Genomic DNA, 18884 nt, shown 5'->3' with positions numbered 1-18884 from the left:
AGTCAGAGGGACCCTCTCTCCTTTTTGTTCTCACTGTCAGCAGCAGGGTTGTGTCCCCCACAGAAGGCACTGCCAACCTCAGCCCCACCTTCGCTACCTTCTTAACATTCTGACCCTCACACTGCTCATCCGTAAGGTGGGATGGAAGTGTCCACCGTAGGTAGTTGCCATGAAGGTTAAAATTAATGCCTGTGGGTCACCTGGCCCAGAGTCTAGAACACAGGAGAATGATTCAAACAAAGACAAGCTCCGCCAAAATGCTTGTAATATACATTAAAAGAATCGTTGGTTAAAATCTCCATTATGAGACTGAGGCCCCTGGCATTTCCGAATAATGAGTTTTCATTCTCTCAAGAAATGAGCAGATTATGGTCTCTTCCATCAAGCCGAGTCTTCATTAGATTGCTTCATTCTTTCTACATTTGTCTATTGCAAATGAGAATATGTCATTTCTGCCCTGGCTGGTGTAGCTCAGTGGATTGAGCACGGGCCTGGGAACCAAAGGGTCCCTGGTTCGATTCCCAGTCAGGGCACATGCCTGGGTTGCAGGCTAGGTCCTTGGTAGGGGACACATGAGAGGCAACCACACATTGATGTTTCTCTCTCTCTCTTTCTCCCTCCCTTGCCCTCTCTCTAAAAATAAATGAAATCTTTAAGAAAAAAAAGAGAGAGAGAGATAATATGTCATTTCTGCCAACCTCTTGCTTAAAACCTCCTTATTTGGAAACCCCACTTGCTTGCTCTTTGGGAGTTGCATTGTAATTGGGTTTCACCTGAGGTTCATCATTCCTGCCCCGGAGAAAATGATGAAAAGGGTCGCATAGTCCTTCCATTCGCCGGAATTGGCCACGGGTATTCCCTACAGAGGTTCGACCGGGCCTCACTGTAACCTCCCCGATTTGCCAGCTCTGACTCAGGACTATTCACGGGACGGAAGAACCTTCAGAAAGGCTGGAGTTGGGGAAGATGATCAGCTCTTTGGGAGACAGGGTTGAGGGTGTGAGCACTGACACAATTGCACTACACACAAACCAACTGCATTGGGAGAAACTGGCAGTGCCAGGGAACAAGCAGACAAGGCCCCTGATTTCACAGAGGTCACTAAGGCCGGTTCTTATGTGAAGGAGCAGCTGAAAACACTGTAATATTCCACCCCCAAATAGCATTGTTCAATGTTTAAGAGACCTGCTTTTGGAATCAGAAAAGAAGAAACGGTGCAACATCCTAATGACAAGGTTTAGAAATCCTTGAAAATTCAAGTTCCAGTATCAATCTGGAAAATGCATTTATTCTCCTTCCACCGGTTGCATTTCACAACTACTTCTACCATGATACCCCCTAGGAGACAGACTGGGTCCCAACTGGATGGTTCACACTGAGTGTTCTACAGGAAATCAACGGAAAATACAACTGAAGGACTTGAAAAAGCTTAAGGTTGAGAAAGAAGTATTCGTTAACTTATGCATTCAAAAATCACTCATTACTTTCCTACTGTGTATAAGACCCTGGGAAATGCTGAGGCTACAGGCAATAGAATGGTTTGGAGAAGAAAAATTCTGTGTGAAAACCTATCGCTTCTCCACCCAGATTTCTTTTTTCTTTTTGTATATCAAATATGTAAGGGGCACAATTATTCCATTATTTCTACACACATGAATTTTCACTCTGCATTAATCATGTAGGTGTTGAGCTGGTCAAAAAAGGCGGGGCAGTGGTTTTTGAACGGAGAGAGTGAACTTTTCAACTGTAACACCCACTTCATCATCTATAAAAGGGTAACCTTTCTGCCTGGCTGACACCGCTTCCCCTCGGGTTGTTCTTCCCCAGCTGTGGGTCTCTCCAGCAACACCATGTCGCTCTCAGGGCAGAACCCTGGGCTGTCCAGGCAGCTGTCTTCCCAGAGTGGGATACTGGGCGGAGCAAGGGGCACGTCCGCTTCCACTGTTGGAAGTGGCTATGGGGGACGTGCCCCCAGTTTGGGAGGCAGCTATGGGGGAGGTTTTCCTGCTGCTCCCGTGTTTGGTTCTACCTGTGGCTTTGGTGGAGGCTCTGGAAGTTCCTTTGCAGACGGACTGGGTGCTGCTTATGGGGGAGGCCTGGGAGGGGGATTTGGAGGCCTGGAGATTGGATTTGGAGGGAGCCTGGGTGGCTCTCTAGGCATTCTCTCTGGCAATGGGGGAGGCCTTCTTTCCGGATCAGAAAAGGAAACCATGCAAAATCTTAATGATAGATTGGCCTCCTACCTGGACAAGGTTCGCGCTCTAGAAGAGGCTAACACTGAGCTAGAAAATAAAATTCAAGAATGGTACGAAGCACGGCGATCGGGGACCGAAGACCCCGGGTCGCAGAGTGATTACAGTCAGTATTATCCACTGATTGAAGACCTCAGGAATAAGGTAAGAATATGGTTTTGGGAGGGGCTTTGGAAACTGTTTTATTCTTCTTTGTTTGCTATTACAATGTTTTACAGTGATAATTACCTAAAACTTAGATCTATTTTTGCAGTTCAGCTACATTTGGAACAATTTCTCATATCGAGGTGTTTGGTTCCACTCTATCAGTTACCACAAAGCGACTCTATTTCCACTCTCTTTCTATAGGAAATACATGTTCCTTAATTTTTAAATATTCTACAAATAGGTTCTGTAAAAAATTAAATTGCCTTAAACTCTTAATACAACAGCATTTTAACATCATCTAAAATTCTCCTGTCAAAAATATGTCTGTGTAATACTGACGTTTTAGGGCCGCGTTTTATGTGTCTTCCCCCGACTTCGCCAGATCATTTTTGCCTGCATTGGAAACGCCCAGCTCATCTTGCAGATTGACAACGCAAGGCTGGCTGCCGAAGACTTTAGACTTAAGTGAGTAGAATACAAGAAAGGTTCGTAAAAACTGACATGTCCCACCACTTCTTTTCATTCCCTGTCTTCCTGCCTTCCTTGATGGCAAATGTTTCAAACCTTCCACCGTTCACGCGCTCCACACACGGAGTGTTTTGGTCAATTTCACTGGGCATTCCAGAAAGTAACTCAATTCAAACACAGCTCACACATTGCACGTCCTTAAGTGTAAGTTGCTTAAATGTATATTCCTATGTTATGTTATGTGTATATTCATATGATCACCATGTTTGTAGTTTGTATTGACTTGTGATGGGAGGTGGTAATTCCACCATTGTCTTAAACCCCAACCTTCCACATGTCAAAATGAATTAATAATGTTTTTGCCCAGGAGTTAAATGAAATGATCTTTTTCCCTGATGACATACATCTAAAATATTAACCACGCACTTATTTTTACACTCTCCCCTCCTCTCCCATACTCCACCCTGCAGACATAAAGGAAAATATATTAGTGTCCATTTTGCTGCACAAAATTTCCACAGAGGAGGTTGCCATGGTGATGATCCTGAACCTATAAAATCTTGATAAAAAGTAACTAAAGATGTATTAATGTTTTAAATTAAAGTTAAGCAAAAAAAAAGACTAATGATTTTATTTTCAACTGCTTTTAGGGTTCTGTCTGGAACTTCACGTAGAGAAGGCCTGTAACTTCACACCAGGACAGCCAGCCAAAGGGGACATTGTTCCCTGGGGCGCAGTGCTGTTTGGGTTCATCGCTGGGAGAAAAATGTCCTTACCTCGTAATTGTTTTCACTCTTCTCTGACTGAGCAGTATACTACTGTGAAAAAGAAAAGGGAAAAATTATAGCAGCAAAAGCAATCGTACGCTGCAATGCTGCCGTCTTAAAATAGTCACACAGGTTCATGCACAAATCAGCCCTGAAGGTGGCAGCGGTCTTCTTACTCAGGTGGGTGTGCTGATTCCCTAAACCATTTTGCATTTGGTTTTCAGGTACGAGAACGAGCTGGCCCTGCGCCGGAGCGTGGAGGCCGACACCAACGGCCTGCGCAGGGTCCTGGACGAGCTGACCCTGGCCAGAGCCGACCTGGAGACGCAGATCGAGCACCGAGCAGAAGAGCTAGGCTTCCTGAAGAAGAACCACGAAGAGGTCAGCCAGGACAAATGTGCAGTTAGGACAGATAGGGAGGATCCATTATTTGCTGTTAAAATGGCCACTTGTTTCGAATTTCTGTGTGTGTGTGTGTGTGTGTGTTGTGATTGCTGTGTTAGCCGCTGGGCCAGGCATCCATTGACGGAAGCTCCTGTTAAAGGTGACCAGGTTAAAGGCGGTTTCTGATTTTGTCATTTTATCATTAGGTAAGGACAATACGAATTTTAATGACCCTGCTCTAGTGATTCTTGTTTAATACAGTACTTTTAAAGTCAGAAGTCTACCAATAATACATGTTATATGCGGCCGAGAAACTGGCTGTGCCCAGTGCGGTTCGCACACGGGGCTCCGATACGCCACAGCGCCCGTCAGAGCCTGGCGTGTAGAATGGACATTAATCACCACTCTACCAAAGGGCTTCCTACAGAGCTATCTGCTGGAAATCCACGACAGGAACACAAACAGTGTGCGAGCCCAGGGGCTGTCTGCTGCCCTCAGTCTGGCAGCTGTAGCTGAAACCCCCAAATGGGCCGCAGCTTCCAGGCCAGGTCCACAGGAAGGCCCTAAATCCCCGAGACATAGGGGAACCCATCCTCTGGGTGTGGCAGGCACAGCACCCAGGGCCCATGGTAAGTTCAGGGGCCCGGGAAAATGTCTTGAGTGCTTTTAAAATCAAAAGAAAAAATAAAGTTAAAAATAATAATAATTAAGCAAATAAAAATATTAGTGTTTAGGTCAAATACGTTTTAATATGTTGAACTAACGACTGAGGCCCACAAAAGTCACGATGGGCCTCTGACCCCTGCTCTCACTTGCTGTGCCCAGGATCTCCAAAGCTTCCGGTCTGACGGCCCCGGCCAGGTCAGGGTAGAAATGGAGGCTGCCCCCGGGGTGGACCTCGCCAGGCTCCTCAACGGCATGAGGGCACAGTACGAAGCCATCGCGGAGCAGAACCGTAATGACGCAGAAGCCTGGTTCGTTGAAAAGGTACCACTAACAAAAACAAGAGGCTTCATTTGATACATTGGCAGAAAGGTGCAGTCACGGCAGCCCTCACTCACGTCCCCTGCCCCGCTTTTCCGTGTCAGAGCAGAGAGCTGGAGAAGGAGATCAGCGCCAACACTGAGCTGCTTCAGGGCAGCAAGAGCGAGATCACGGATCTGAGACGTGCCTTTCAAAACCTGCAGATCGAGCTCCAGTCGCAGCTCGCCGTGGTAGGGACAGCGCAAAAAGACACAGCATCCTTTCAACTTCCAAAGAAAACGTTGCTTCCAAATTATGTTAGGCCACTGGCTGCCTTCCTCCTTTCATTGCCTCCATTGTTATGTCTGTGCCATTTCTCTCCCACGTGCAGAAGAAATCCCTGGAGGACTCTTTGGCCCAAACCGAGGGCGACTACTGCGGCCAGCTGTCCCAGATGCAACAGCTCCTGGGCAGCCTGGAGGAGCAACTGCTCCTGGTGCGCGCGGACACCCAGCGCCAGAACGACGACCACCAGCGGCTGCTGGACGTCAAAGCCCGCCTGGAGCTGGAAATTGAGACCTACCGCCACCTGCTGGACGGCGAGGCGCCAGGGTGAATAGGCAACTGAGGCTGAAATAACCTCAGCGGCTGACCAAAGGGTGCACCTCACGCAGCCGGGGTCGGGGGGCGGGGGGGGGGACAATAGAAGAAAGGGTCCTTTAGTTGACAAAAAAATAACAAATATAGTAAAGGCATGCCTTGGGTTGATGAAGCGCTCTACACTTTGCAAAGTGGTGTCATTCATTCTCTCACTTAATAACAACTCATAAAGCGCTGGGGTGCACCACGGCACCCCAGGCAGAGGCCACTGCAAAGGACTCCTAGACAAATCACCCACTCGAGTTCTGATACGTGTCCCGATACTTCGAATGACACTTTCAATGACAGCCACCTGAACCACCTCAAACCTACTATAGCAAACGTCCCAGAAGTAGTAAGAGCTTGGCCTAGTGGGAGGAACTCGGGACTATAAACCAGGAAATCGAACCTCTGAGATCACTTTACTTCACCTTGAGGTCCCGCTTTCGGCAGGGCCTGAAAACACGATGCCCCGCACCAAACTGGTGACTCTCAGCGGGCACCGTGCCATCTCTCCTTGATTTTTTCAGCGATGATACTAAGACATTACTTTTTTTTTTGTCAACAGTTTTTAATTTAGATTTTATTTTTCAGTCGCAGTTCACACTCAATATTATTTCGTATCAGTGTCAGGGGGTTCAGCACAGTGGTCAGACAATCACACTTTACAAAGTGTTCACCCCCCGATATTTCCAGTGCCCACCTGGCACCAACCATAGCTACCACAATATCATCATCCAATCATTCTCCATCAAGAAACTTAGAATATCTTCCTTACTTGGCCATAGTTTCATGAACACTCCTAATTTTTAGTTCAAACAGCAAACCCCTTATTTGTCTCCATTCCAGAAAGCGTGATGTGATACTGTCTCCCTCATTCTCTTCGCAGCGACGGTCGGGATGAAACCTCATCTGTGACGGACTCCAAGCCTCAAGCACAGCCCACCGATTCCTCTAACGGTGCGTGATTCCCTGAGAATCACTTAGAATAAGTCACAGTCACACCCAGTAATGACTGAAACTCCAACATCTCATTGAACAGTGCAGCCCTATTAGTAATGTCTATCTATATTCTGAGCCAAGGGAAAACGTTTATGCATCCCTGCAGAAAATGAGTAGTCCATATGGAATTAAAACTTTTCACAAACCCAGGAGAAAAAACCTACTTTGCAAAGAGGTATTATAAGCCTCAGACATACTTTTTAGATGCCAAAAAAGAAAAATATTTTCATCTGCGCATAAGAGAACAATGAATACATTTCATTTCCATTGAATAAGGTGCATTTTTAAATGCACAATTCACCTTTGAAAGTTAGAATTTGATGGGTTGTATCAGCCAATATCTAATTTAGAAGGTTAAGTTGAACACCACGAATTTCGGATAAATATTTGAAACACTAACTTTTGCCCTCTTTGTTCTGTCTTTACCTTCAGACCCTACCAACACCCAAAAAATGAAGACGACTGTGCAGACAGTGGTGGACGAAGAAGTGGTCTCACCCCAAGTTCAGGAACTTGAAGAACTAATGTAAAATTTCACCAGATCTGCCCCGTGATTGCTTCCTTAGGAACAAGAAATTTACAAGTAGAAATTATTCCTTTCAGACTAGGATGCTATATTGGTTCAATCTCTCTTTTTGTCTGTTTCCTTTTCTTTGGGTCCCTATTCACTGTGAGCCCTCTTTGCCCCTCTGAAAGGATATTCCCACATGAGCCAGCATGGCCATGTTGGTTTTTATAACAAGCAAAAATTGCTTTTTCTCTCTCTGGACTTCGCGTAGTCTGTCCACAAATTTTCTTCCAGTGACCTGGAACATGCTTTTACTCACAGGACTTTGACAAGTAGTACTGTTTTAATAAAGTTGATTTTAAAAGATAAATGATGGTGACATGAAATTTGAGCCTTCCTGATTCCAACAATAATGTCAGGGGCACAGAGAGAGGTCTGTGAATACTAGTGACAAAGGAGATAAATACTGGGATAAAAATACCAAGGTCTGAGATTAAGTTAAGAAGTTCTTTTGGAAGTTCTTTCCTCGTTACATTTGCCCAGTAAGTTCGCAGCAAAATTATACTGCCCACTTCAGGACACAACAGCTATCCTGTCAATTTTCTGGGGCCTTGTTTCATTCAGTCAAGAAACACTTACTGAACCCAGACAGTGCCCCACTCGAGACTCTTCTGGGAGCGGTGCTACAGTGGGAGACGGACCCCAACAGCGGTGCTACAGGGCAGACCGACCCCAGGACACACGGAGGGGAAGCAGACGGCATGTCAGGGGGCGGCTGAAGCTTTTATACAGAAGTCAACCAGGCAGAGAAGGGAGAATGGACACAGAGGAAACACACTGTCAAGGACACAGGGTGTGAACACTTAATTGCTGTGATGTCTTTTCTCCCATCTGATACCGGGAAGGCCAAGGCTGGCGTCTCTACCAGTGCGGGTCAGGCCCCTAAGTCAGTAACAGATGTCAGGTTCTGGGTGGGGGAGAAAGGTGGCCAAAGTCTAGGCCTGAGTACACAGTGATTCAGGCCAGACTCAGACCGCAAAAGGCCAATAGCAGCAGGGTTTTGTGGTTAAGAACCTGGGCTCTCCAGCCAGACTGGGTTGGAGTTCTGGCTCTCCTAGGTAACAAGAGTTACAATTTCTGGGTGCCTTGTTTTCCTGATGTTTAAAGTGGGGTGGGTTTTGTGAAGATTAAATGAGGTAACAACGTATATAAAACACTAGGAACAGTTCCTGGTGCCTAGCAAGTGCTCGATATTTGTGTCCTGTTATTATTTACTGTATGGAACCAAAATGGCGTGGAGAAATCAGGGAACTGATGACCGAGGAATATAAAAGAGAGCGGAGGGGAGAGAGGATTCGTGTAGACCTGGAGGAATTCAGGCGCTGAGCGCAAAGGCCTGTGGGAGGTTATCACGCCGCTTTGAGATGACTTGCTTCTGTGTGCAGCTTTCTGACGTCACGCTTCCCTTTAATATCTGCTGGTGGTTTCGGCTACTCCATTCATCTCACTCGGTTATGCACAGCAATTCAGTTCTCTCTCCACCCCTCACCTTCCAGAACACGTCCTAGGAGAACCTGAGCTTTCAGGCCTCTGAAAGGGGTTATCAAGGCCTCTTCCTGAACAAGGCCCAGAGCCCACAAGTGATCACTAATGCACAAAGTGTCCGTTCTACATAACATTTGTTCTCCTTGCATGGTATCTGAATTGTATGAGCTTCAAAGGAGAAAGGGATTTTGAACAAGGATTAATCTGGTGGTCATTTCTTAGCCATTACATTTCTCAGTTTCCCAGCATTCCCTTCCCCTGGAAATACTTTCCCCAACGGGATCCATGAGGCATCATCTCACTGGAAGCTTTTTCTCAGACTCTGAATATTGGCTCAACCTTCATCTCCTCTCTCTCTACTTCCTCCCTAGGTAACCTCATCTAACCCCATGGCTTTAAAGTAAACACCTACGGATGAATGCTAGCTAACTAGACTCCCTGTGGTGGCCACTTCACAATATACAAGATCTGTCCGGGAAAAGTCCAACCATTGTCAACATAATGAGAATGGTTTGCGTGACATCAGTGTAACCTGGCAGCCAAGGAGAGTGGGCTGAAATGCGCATGCGTCATCAGTGGCCACTTCACTGCACTGGTCAGTGTGGGTAATAGATGACATTGAGTGAGCATGTGTACTGTGTGGCCGTCACATTCAAAATGACTGAGCAAGTAGAGCAACAGATCTGCATCCAGTTTTGCATGAAGCTTGGACATCCCTCCATAGAAACTATTCAGGTGATTCAGAGGCTTTCGGGGACGATGCAATGAGTGCAGCGCAAATAAAAGTGGGGCACGAAGGCTTCAAAGATGGTGGAGAATCTGTTGAAAGTGACGCACGTTCAGGATGACCTGCAACATGCAGAACACCTGAGAATGTTGACCGTGTACGAGCTGCAGTCAGCAAAGATCAGAGAACTATGTGAGGTCCCAAGGTACCTACTTTGAAGGGGACTGAGGGGTCATTGTCCTATGTACAATGTTCCTTGTATCTCGCATCTTCTTCAATAAAGGTCTCTGTTTTTCAGAGTATGTGGCTGGATACTTTCCGGATAGACTTCGTATAGAAATACGGAATCATTGTATTGTGCAGCTGAAACTAATAGAATGCTGTATGTCAATTATACCTCAATTATAAGTGAACAGAGTGACCATCTATGCATTGATCAGTTCTTGGGGAGGCTTCCAAGACAGCCCCAGCGACCCTCATCGCTTGATACTCATGCCCCTGTATGTCATCCGCTCCCGCAACGAACAGCGTAGACCTACTGAACAAGTGAGGGTATGTGACCGTCAACATTAGGTCCCAAAAGCATTTCAGTTCCGGCTTGGTCACTTGGAGTGCTCACTCTGAGAGCAGTCAGTTGCCCTCAAGGTTATTCTATCCAGAAAAGAAAAAAACTACCTGAAAAAATCAGTGATTTCACGAAATTTCCCATCCAAAACCAGTCTTATGCTGATAATATCTCAGTTAAAATATTCTCCAGTCTTCAGTTGGCAAAAGAAGCATCGTGTTTCTCGTTGAATGTCGTTGGCCCCACGCTCACGGCCAAGAATCACAAGCAGCACAGCATCCTGACCGTGAGATTCCAGCCCTCACTCACTAGACCACAAGCCCTAATTCAACACAGGAGTGGAAGGTCCTTTTGGACTCAACCCCTATGAGTTATAGAAGCAAAAGGTCTGTCTTTAAATAGAGCAACTCACAGGAAAAGAAAAACTCCTCTACAGGATCAGACAACAAAAGACAAGCGTATTATTTATGATTATTTTAAAAGCTAAATTTTTACTTCTATATGCATTTGTTGTGTGTACAGGCTAGAAAAAGTCTGAAAAATACTGTTTATACTAACCTGTTATAGTGGTTGTGTCTTGGCTATTAGCAGGGAACTTGAAGAATATTTTATTTTTCTATTGTACATTTTTAAAATATTTAACAAACTGCCTGCATGACTTTGATCCCGGGGGCAGGGGGCGCGGGTAATTTTAGCTGTCCAGAACAAGTAGTTTGCAAGTAAGTAGGTCACAATAGGAAGGGAACCCTCTAGAGAACAACCTTCTGTTGACACAGCAGCCACTCATTTAGGCTTTGCAAGAGCGCCACCTCCTGGAATATTAGGAAATGAACTTTAAAAAACTGCCTCGTTTCTCTCCTGGTGGGAACGTCAAGTAAGTACAGCCACTAAGGAAACTAGTAGAAGGAAGGCTCCTTAAAAGATTAAGAATAGAGTGACCATATGGGCCAGCAAACCCTCTTCTGGGTACCCACCTGAAAAATCTGTAAACGTGTATTCACAAAGATGCGTGCACCTATGTTCACTGCAGCAGTATCCACAGTGACCAAGACTGAAACAACTCAAGTGCCCTGCCACGGGTGACTGGATAAAGATGCGGCGCACATATATACCGAAACTACTAACAAAAGATGAAATATTGCCGTTTGCCACAATGGGGATGGACCTTGAGAATACGATGCTAAGCAAAATAAAGTCCGACAGGAAAAGTTAAGAACCGTATGATTTCACTCGTGTGTGGGATATCAAACTGAAAGGAAGTAATGGACAAACAAGAAAAACAAAGAAACAAGAACTCAGATGAAAACAACAGTGTGGTGGTTACCAGGGGGAAGGGGGGTGCGGGGCAGTGAAGGGTAAGGGGCTCGTGCCAATGAGTACGGTGACAAAAGGTGGTCTGACCGCGGGCGGAGGGCACACGTGCAGTCTACAGATCCCGTGTCACAGAAATGTGCCCTTGAAACCTATGTAATCTTATTCACCGGTCAGCCCAATAAATTTCATTTCAAAATATATGGACAAACAAAGGTTAGAAAACTGCTTTTCAAGCCACTTGAGATATACCTGTTGATAGTAGAAAGTTAGGCTATTTTTTTTAAAGAAAGGACAAGAGAAAAAAATCAAACCTTTTTAAAAGCATAAACTTAATTTTTTTTTTCTTTAAACAGGCGGTATTTGTTTCCAGAAAATCCACCAATATGAAGGCAAGTTCTATTAGGCATAAAGTAAAGAAGAAAGCTAGTAATTGTTTAGAGTTTAGAGAACCAGACAGCCAATCTGAAGTGCTCAAGCTTTTTATAATATGCTCAAAACATCAAATGAAAAATTTATTCACATAGCCAAGTAAATGGCTTTTTTTAAAGATCTTATTTATTTATCTAGTTGTTTATTTAGAGGGGAAGGGAAGGAGAAAGAGAGGGAGAGAAACATCGATGCGTGGTTGCCCCTCATGTGTCCCCCACTGGGGACCTGGCCCGCAACCCAAGTATGCACTCCTACCAGGAATCAAACCAGTGACCCTTTGGTTCGCAGGTCCGCACTCAATCGGCTGAGCTACACCAGCCAGGGAGTAAACGGCTTTTAATAGGGTAGAAAATGTTTCTTAAGTCTTAGAACTGTATCTAAGATTTAAATGTCATTTGTTTAATATTAGTATCATAAAATCAAACTAAAACTCAATAGTGTCTTTTTTATATATATTTTAGTATGCTATTACAGTTGTCCCATTTTCCCCCTTCATTCCCCTCCACCTGGCACACCCCCTCCCACCCACATTTTCCCCCTTTAGTTCATGTCCATGTGTCATAAGTTCTTTAGCTTCTACATTTCCCAAACTATTCTTGCCCTCCCCCCCATCTATTTTCTACCTACCATCTATGCTACTTATTCTCTGTACCTTTTCTCCCTCTCTTCCTCCCACTTACCTGTTGCTAAGCCTCCATGTGATCTCCATTTCTGTGGTTCTGTTCCTGTTCTAGTTGTTTGCTTAGTTTGTTTTTGTTTTTGCTTTTGTTTTAGGTGTGGTTGTTAATAATTGTGAGTTTGCCGTCATTTTACTGAACATGTTTTTTATCTTCTTTTTCTTAGATAAGTCCCTTTAACATTTCATATAATAAGGGCTTGGTGATGATGAACTCCTTGAACTTGACCTTATCTGAGAAGAACTTTATCTGCCCTTCCATTCTAAATGAAAGCTTTGCTGGATAGAGCAATCTCGGATCTAGGTCCCTGCCTTTCATGACTTGGAATACTTCTTTCCAGCCCCTTCTTGCCTTTAAGGTCTCTTTTGAGAAATCAGCTGACAGTCTGATGGGAACTCCTTTGTAGGTGACTGTCCCCTTATCTCTTACTGCTTCTAGGATTCTCTACTACATTTTAATCTTGGGTAATGTAATTCTGATGTGCCTTGGTGTGTGCCTTCTTGGGTCCAACTTCTTTGGGACTCTCTGAGCTCTCTGGAAGTCTATTTCCTTTGCCAGACTGGGGAAGTTCTCCTTTATTATTTGTTCAAATAAGTTTCCCACTCGTAGCTGTTCCTCTTCCCCTTCTGGTACCCCTATAATTCGGATGTTGGAACATTTAAAGATGTCCTGGAAGTTACTAGGCCTCTCCTCATTTTTTGGAATTCTTGTTTCTTCATTCTTTTCTGTTTGGTTGTTTCTTTCTTCCCTCTGATCCACTCCATTGATTTGAGCCCCAGTTTTCTTCCTATTATTATTGGATCCCTGTACATTTTCCTTTATTTCACTTAGCGTAGCCTTCATTTTTTCATCTAATTTGCCACCAAATTCAACCAATTCTGGGAGCATGCTGATCACCAGCGCTTTCAACTGTGCATCTGATAGGCTGTCTATCTCTTCATTGCTTAGTTGTATTTGTTCTGGAGCTTTGATCTGTTCTTCTGTTTGGGCCATTTTTTGTCTTGTCATGCCTGTTACGTTGAGGGGTGGAGCCTTAGGTGTTCACCAGGGGGGTCAACCCAGTCACTGGGTTGTGATGCTGTATGTGGGGCAAGGGTCAGAGAGGGAGCAATGGTGCTTGCACTCTCTGTCGGATTTCAGTCCCTTCCCCCACTTCCCCCAAGCAAACTGGGCCCTTCTAGTGCTAATTCCCCAGGTGGGTGGGCCTATGTATGTCCTAGGGCCCTGTGGGTCTCTCCAACAAGCTCTCCGGTGAGGCTGGGAGTCTCTCCCTGCGCCTCAACCCCCACAGGTGTTTCTAATTGGTGTTTTGCGGCTTTATTTCCTGGCACTGGGGCCCTGGGTTGTGAGGTCTGTCTTGCTCCCTAGTTTCGCCTGGTTTATCTGAGTGTGAATGTGGGACTGCCCGGTCAGCCAGCGGGGTCTGCCTGCTGCCACCCCCCACCCAGGGTCTGCCAGCCGCCGCCTGAGTGCCCAGGGTCTGCCCATTGCCATCTTGTGCGCCCAGGGTTCACAAACCACCACTTCTTTTTGCCGTGACCCCTCTCCACCCAGCTGCCCAACTCCACCCCTCCTACCGGTCTGGATGAATGTGTCTATTTTAACTCCTTGGTTGTCAGACTTCCACACAGTTCCATTTTCTGTGAGTTCTGGTTGTTTTTTTCTAAATTTTTGTTGTCCTTATTTTGCTTGTGCGAGGAGGCAGAGTGTGTCTACCTACGCCTCCATCTTGGCCGGAAGTCCAATAATCTCTTAATTGAATATATCCTCTTTGTCACTACAGCTTTTTAATAAAAGCTGTGGGTGCAACATTCAGCGTTTTTATAGAAGGACTTGTGATCACCAGAATTCACGGTTGAAAATCACCTGGAGAATAGGCAAATTATGGTATATCTACACAATAGCATATAATATACCAATAAAAAAGAATGGAGCTACTAAGACAAAAACACCATGGATGAATTTCAAGACCATTATGTTGAACAATGAAAGGCAGACTCACAAGAATACACACTGTATAGTTCCATTTCTACGAAACACTAGGAAAAACTAACCTAATCTATAGGGACAGAAAGCAGGTTGGTGGTTGCCTGGTCTGAAACAGCCTGGTCTGAAACAGAGGGGACTGACTGGTGAACTGGGAAGGGTCACAGGAGAACCTCCAGAACCGAAGCAAAGGTTCTATGATCTGGATCGTGGTCATGGTTACATGGGTACCTCCACATGTCAAAACTCTTCAAACAATACACTAATAATGGGCATATTATGTTGTACCAAAATCATACATTAATCAAGTTCATTTTAAAGTCATAATAACTACTTACGAGTCTGTCTCCATGAGGATGCCGTGTTGAAAGCACGAACAGGCCAGGTGGGCCAATCTATGGTGTGCTAGGGTGGGCCCACACCTGCTGGTAAGTGCTGACAGATACTGAGGAACTTGATCCTGGCCATGATGGGAATATTACACTACAGAACGGGACTCTGTGTATGGATTTCCCGGGAGAACTGGCATAGCCTGCATGCCACTGAGCGCACAGCAGTGAAGAGACGGATGCAGAGGCTGACTGCCTGGGTTCGGGTCTGGCTCTTCCTCTTTCTAGTGGTTTTATCTATCCCTCGGTTCTTCAGTTCAGACTAAACGGACTGAATTTTAGATGCAAGAAGATGTCATTGCCAATGTTTCACTCTGCATATGATCTTAAAGAAATGCTATTTTTCTTCGAAATCGTGGCCCTTAGCAGCAGACCTTTAAACGACCATGCTAACAGAACAGTCACAGCGTGGTCACTTCACGGGGTCTAAATGTAGAACTCGGGGGTGTTTCAGGCTTCCCTCGGTGAGTCATTATTCCACTCATAACAAGTGACTCAACTTGAGATGACTCACTTTTACAAGAAGACAATAATAATATGCATAATCACATTAGCCCTGCATTTTAGAATCCTAATTAAAAACGCCATAAACACTGGGCACTGTGAACCTGGCTGGTCAGAGTGTGTTCACTGGAGTTACCAGCTTGGAGCCCACCCCATCAAGTTATATACTGCACACATGCAGTTTCTGCCGAGAAAAGTGTGTTCATTTTGAAATATTTCATTTATTAATACCTGCGAATGCCATGGGATTTTTAAAAATCACTTAGCTTTGCAACTTCACATCTCAAATGAGTAGAGTTGCACATTCAATTTCTTTAAGCAGCTGAAGAGTAGTTTTATCTAAAACAACCCATTCAGCTGGTACACTTACGCACCGTGTGGGGCATCGCATACGCACTCACTGTGCATCATTCATTCATTCAACAAATACGTACTTAGCACCAACGGCATGTGAGTCTTCACACGTGGAAAACAACCGCAGTTTTATGAACGAAGGGTAAATACGTGATAACGCTTCGTACGTTTCGGCTGCGTTGGCACAAGGTAAGTCACCACTTTAATTGGCAAAGTGCCTCTGCCCCACTTGCGGTCCGTGCTGATTATTTAACAAAGGTGTAGGGAGACTTAGTCAACTCCTTTTGGAAGATATGACACCTCCTCATTCATTTTTATGAGTTTTTAAGCTTTATAAAGTAGTGACCAACACTGTTAAACAGATATTTTCAGGGCATAATTTTAAATTATGGTACTCTTAAATATTTAATTACATTTTATATTACATTTTCATGACATAAAAGTACCTTCAAGGGATGCTAAGATGTTTTCACTGGGAATACATTTGAAACAACGTCAAGTGCTAACTCGGAATGGTGGAGTTATTTTACTGTTAAATCTCCCTATCTTATCTAAAAAATGACTGAGTAGGCTGATGAATAATAAGATAAATTGTCTTCATTGTTTCAAAAAAGAAAGCATACAATCAACATCTAATCAAGAGATAATCCTGGAACAAAAAAACTGCAGAACTGGATCCAGGAGTAGATACAGAAGTTCGTCCTCTTCCTCCTGGAGTTACAGATAAAGCAGAATGAGGAAGTCTACTGTCCCTCGCTCTTGAATCAGAGGCTGGGGGATGGGGGTAAGGCAAGGTCCTCCAGGGGTGACGTGAAGGTGAGAAGATTTGACTCAGTTCCGCACTGGAGAGTCTTCAGTGGCAGACCTCCCTCCCCTCTGTAACTGGCTGGTGTTTTTACAGCTCGTAGAGCTGGGAGGCATGAGGAGAACTGAGTGCCAACCAGTGGGAAGACGAGAAGTGCTCTAAGAGAGAGCAGGTCTCTGCAGGGCGGAGAACCCAGTGAACATTGTAGTCATCTTTATCGACGTTATCTGTCACCCCCAGGGTGCAGGGGAACAGCTGCAAACAGCATTTCTGAGGAGTTAAAGGACTACGTAATATTCTAGTTCCCAAGATACAAAACTAACGAAGCAGGTTACTCAACTATTTGCTGATTTATCCAGAGGACAGTGTTTAGCTGCATTTTTCCAAGGTATTGGCACTCTGAAAATCTAATCATTCCCCCAAAATTTGTACTCTGCATCATAAAACACTTGTTATATACCCATATACCTGAACACCTTATCATAATAACTTGTCTTTGTTTAAGATGTTTATGGGTCGATTCATGTTTAGTTTGGTCAGAAAAATTACCAAACAAGAGAGGATTGCTTTAACACATTTATAAATTCAGTCAAATTGAACTTAAACGTAACTATCCAAGAAAAGTCATTCCACCATCAATGTCAGTCTAAAAATCCTTCAAATGTAATTTTTTAACTAAAAACATCCATGTCTCCCCGCTGGCTGTTATAGTTCAGTGGATTGAGCGCCAGCCTGCAAACCAAAGGGTCACAGGTTCGATTCCCAGTCAGGGCACATGCCTGGGTTGCAAGCCAGGTCCCCAGTACGGGACATGCGAGAAGCAACCACATATTGATGCTTCTCTCCCACTCTTTCTCCTTCACTTCTCCTCTCTCTAAAAATAAATAAAATCTATGTATCTTGAACCCATCAGTTTTTTTAATTCATTCATTCAACGAATAGTCTAAGCACATCCTGGCCACATCTGGTGCTTTGCCTCCTAAATATCTGTGATCTAATTACTTTTCTGCATTTCCGCCCCAGCACCCTGGTCCAGGCCACCGTCCATCTCATCTCCACTTGCCCCACCCCTCCCCCCATTCCATTCATTTCAGCACAGCTGGGCAAGACTGTTCTGAGAACACAAACCTTATCCCGACCCCACACTGCTTAAAACACTTCAAAGCTTCCCATGGTCCTTGAAATAAAGACCAAGATTTAGCAAGGTCCGGCCTGACCTCTCTTCCATCTGTGTTTCACCAAGCCTTCTGGCCTGGCTCAGCTTTTCTTTCTTTTCTTTTCTCTTCTTTTCTATTCCTTTCTTTTCCTCTTCTTTCTTTCTTCCCTCCCTCCTTCCCTCCCTCCCTCCTTCCCTCCCTCCCTCCTTCCCTCCCTCCCTCCTTCCTTCCTTCCCTCCTTCCTTCCTTCCTTCCTTCCTTCCTTTCTCTTCACCCCATTACCATTTAGCACTCTTATATCCCCTCCTCCCTCCCCTGGCAGGGGCACCACCCTGCTGCTCACGGCCATGAGTCCCTTTTCCTTTTCCCTCAATCTCCCCACCCCTCCCCCATCCCTAAGCTGTCATCCTGCTCTCTATGAGTCTGTCGCTACTTTGCTTGTTAGTTCAGTTTGTTCATCAGATTCCACAAATGAGTCACATGGAATTTCTCTCTATCTGACTGGCCTGTCTCACTTAGCATATGGATGAATGTGGTTCAGCTTTTCCACAACCTGCCCCTTCCCGAAGGCTTTTTTCCCTGGGCTTTGAATGTTTCCTCTCCCTCTTGGCCTAGCTAACTCCTCCTCCTCAGTCACATTTGAATTCAAATGTCACCTGCCCTGCAAAGCCTCTGCCCACCCGCCCCTCCGCCCTTGGCCCCCAGCTACCCTCCGCCCTCCTCCCCAAACCACCATTATCCAAGGCAGGTCCTTCGGTTACACCCATACACTCCCCCAGTACACGGTAGTCTTCCTTCATAGCTCTTAGTGAACTGTCAGTTACACATCTGATTGCATGACTATTGAACTCATGTCTGCGTCTCCGTCCGTAACAGCTTGGTCTCTACTGTTTTGCCTTCCGCTGCAGCCCTGCTGTCCAGCCCACCACACGGGAGGCAATCAGTACATGTTGAATACATGTGCCTGCAATTGTGTCCAAGTGCTAGGCTATTCGCCCCGTGAAAGCTGGGACACCATAACAGAGGCCTGCCACACCAGAGGCACTCAGGCAGGTATTGTATGAGGAGTGAGTAGTGGCGATGTATTTCTTCTATTGTTTTCTTGAAATTGGCATCAGATTTGTACCTATTTATCTACAAACTCTAAAATTTTCTGCCACCCCTGTTTGGGAAGACTGAATGAACCCTTAGCTTATCAGTGCACCACAGCTACTCGGGGTCCAGCATTAGGAGGCTCTGAATACATTTAATTAGAGTCTATTCGTTTCGGTTTCTTTATTTTTAAAAAACGCACATCTTGAA

General features: G+C 45.1%; 1 protein-coding gene across 1 annotated transcript; it reads left to right on the top strand.

Moving 5' to 3' along the window:
- Window positions 1-1787: 1787 nt before the first annotated feature.
- KRT12 (keratin 12) lies at window positions 1788-7500 on the top strand. The gene is made up of 8 exons (XM_037033442.1): window positions 1788-2396; window positions 2782-2864; window positions 3859-4015; window positions 4844-5005; window positions 5107-5232; window positions 5373-5593; window positions 6510-6580; window positions 7055-7500. Exons 1-8 carry the CDS (start codon window positions 1851-1853, stop codon window positions 7150-7152), a joined length of 1464 nt encoding a protein of 487 aa, XP_036889337.1. The 5' UTR covers window positions 1788-1850; the 3' UTR covers window positions 7153-7500.
- Window positions 7501-18884: the final 11384 nt, after the last annotated feature.

The sequence above is a fragment of the Sturnira hondurensis genome, unplaced genomic scaffold (genome assembly GCF_014824575.4).
Source record: "Sturnira hondurensis isolate 20B ecotype Veracruz unplaced genomic scaffold, ASM1482457v3 Scaffold0021632, whole genome shotgun sequence".
NCBI classification, from domain to species: Eukaryota; Metazoa; Chordata; class Mammalia; order Chiroptera; family Phyllostomidae; genus Sturnira; species Sturnira hondurensis.
This window is presented reverse-complemented; position numbering and strand designations above follow the sequence as displayed.

Excerpts from the sequence above, each read along its gene's own strand:
- KRT12 (XM_037033442.1), top strand. The coding sequence starts at position 1,851 with ATGTCGCTCTCAGGGCAGAACCCTGGGCTGTCCAGGCAGCTGTCTTCC. Across the intron at positions 4,016-4,843 it reads TGAAGAAGAACCACGAAGAG|GATCTCCAAAGCTTCCGGTC; the intron begins GTCAGCCAGGAC and ends TGCTGTGCCCAG. Across the intron at positions 6,581-7,054 it reads GCCCACCGATTCCTCTAACG|ACCCTACCAACACCCAAAAA; the intron begins GTGCGTGATTCC and ends CTTTACCTTCAG.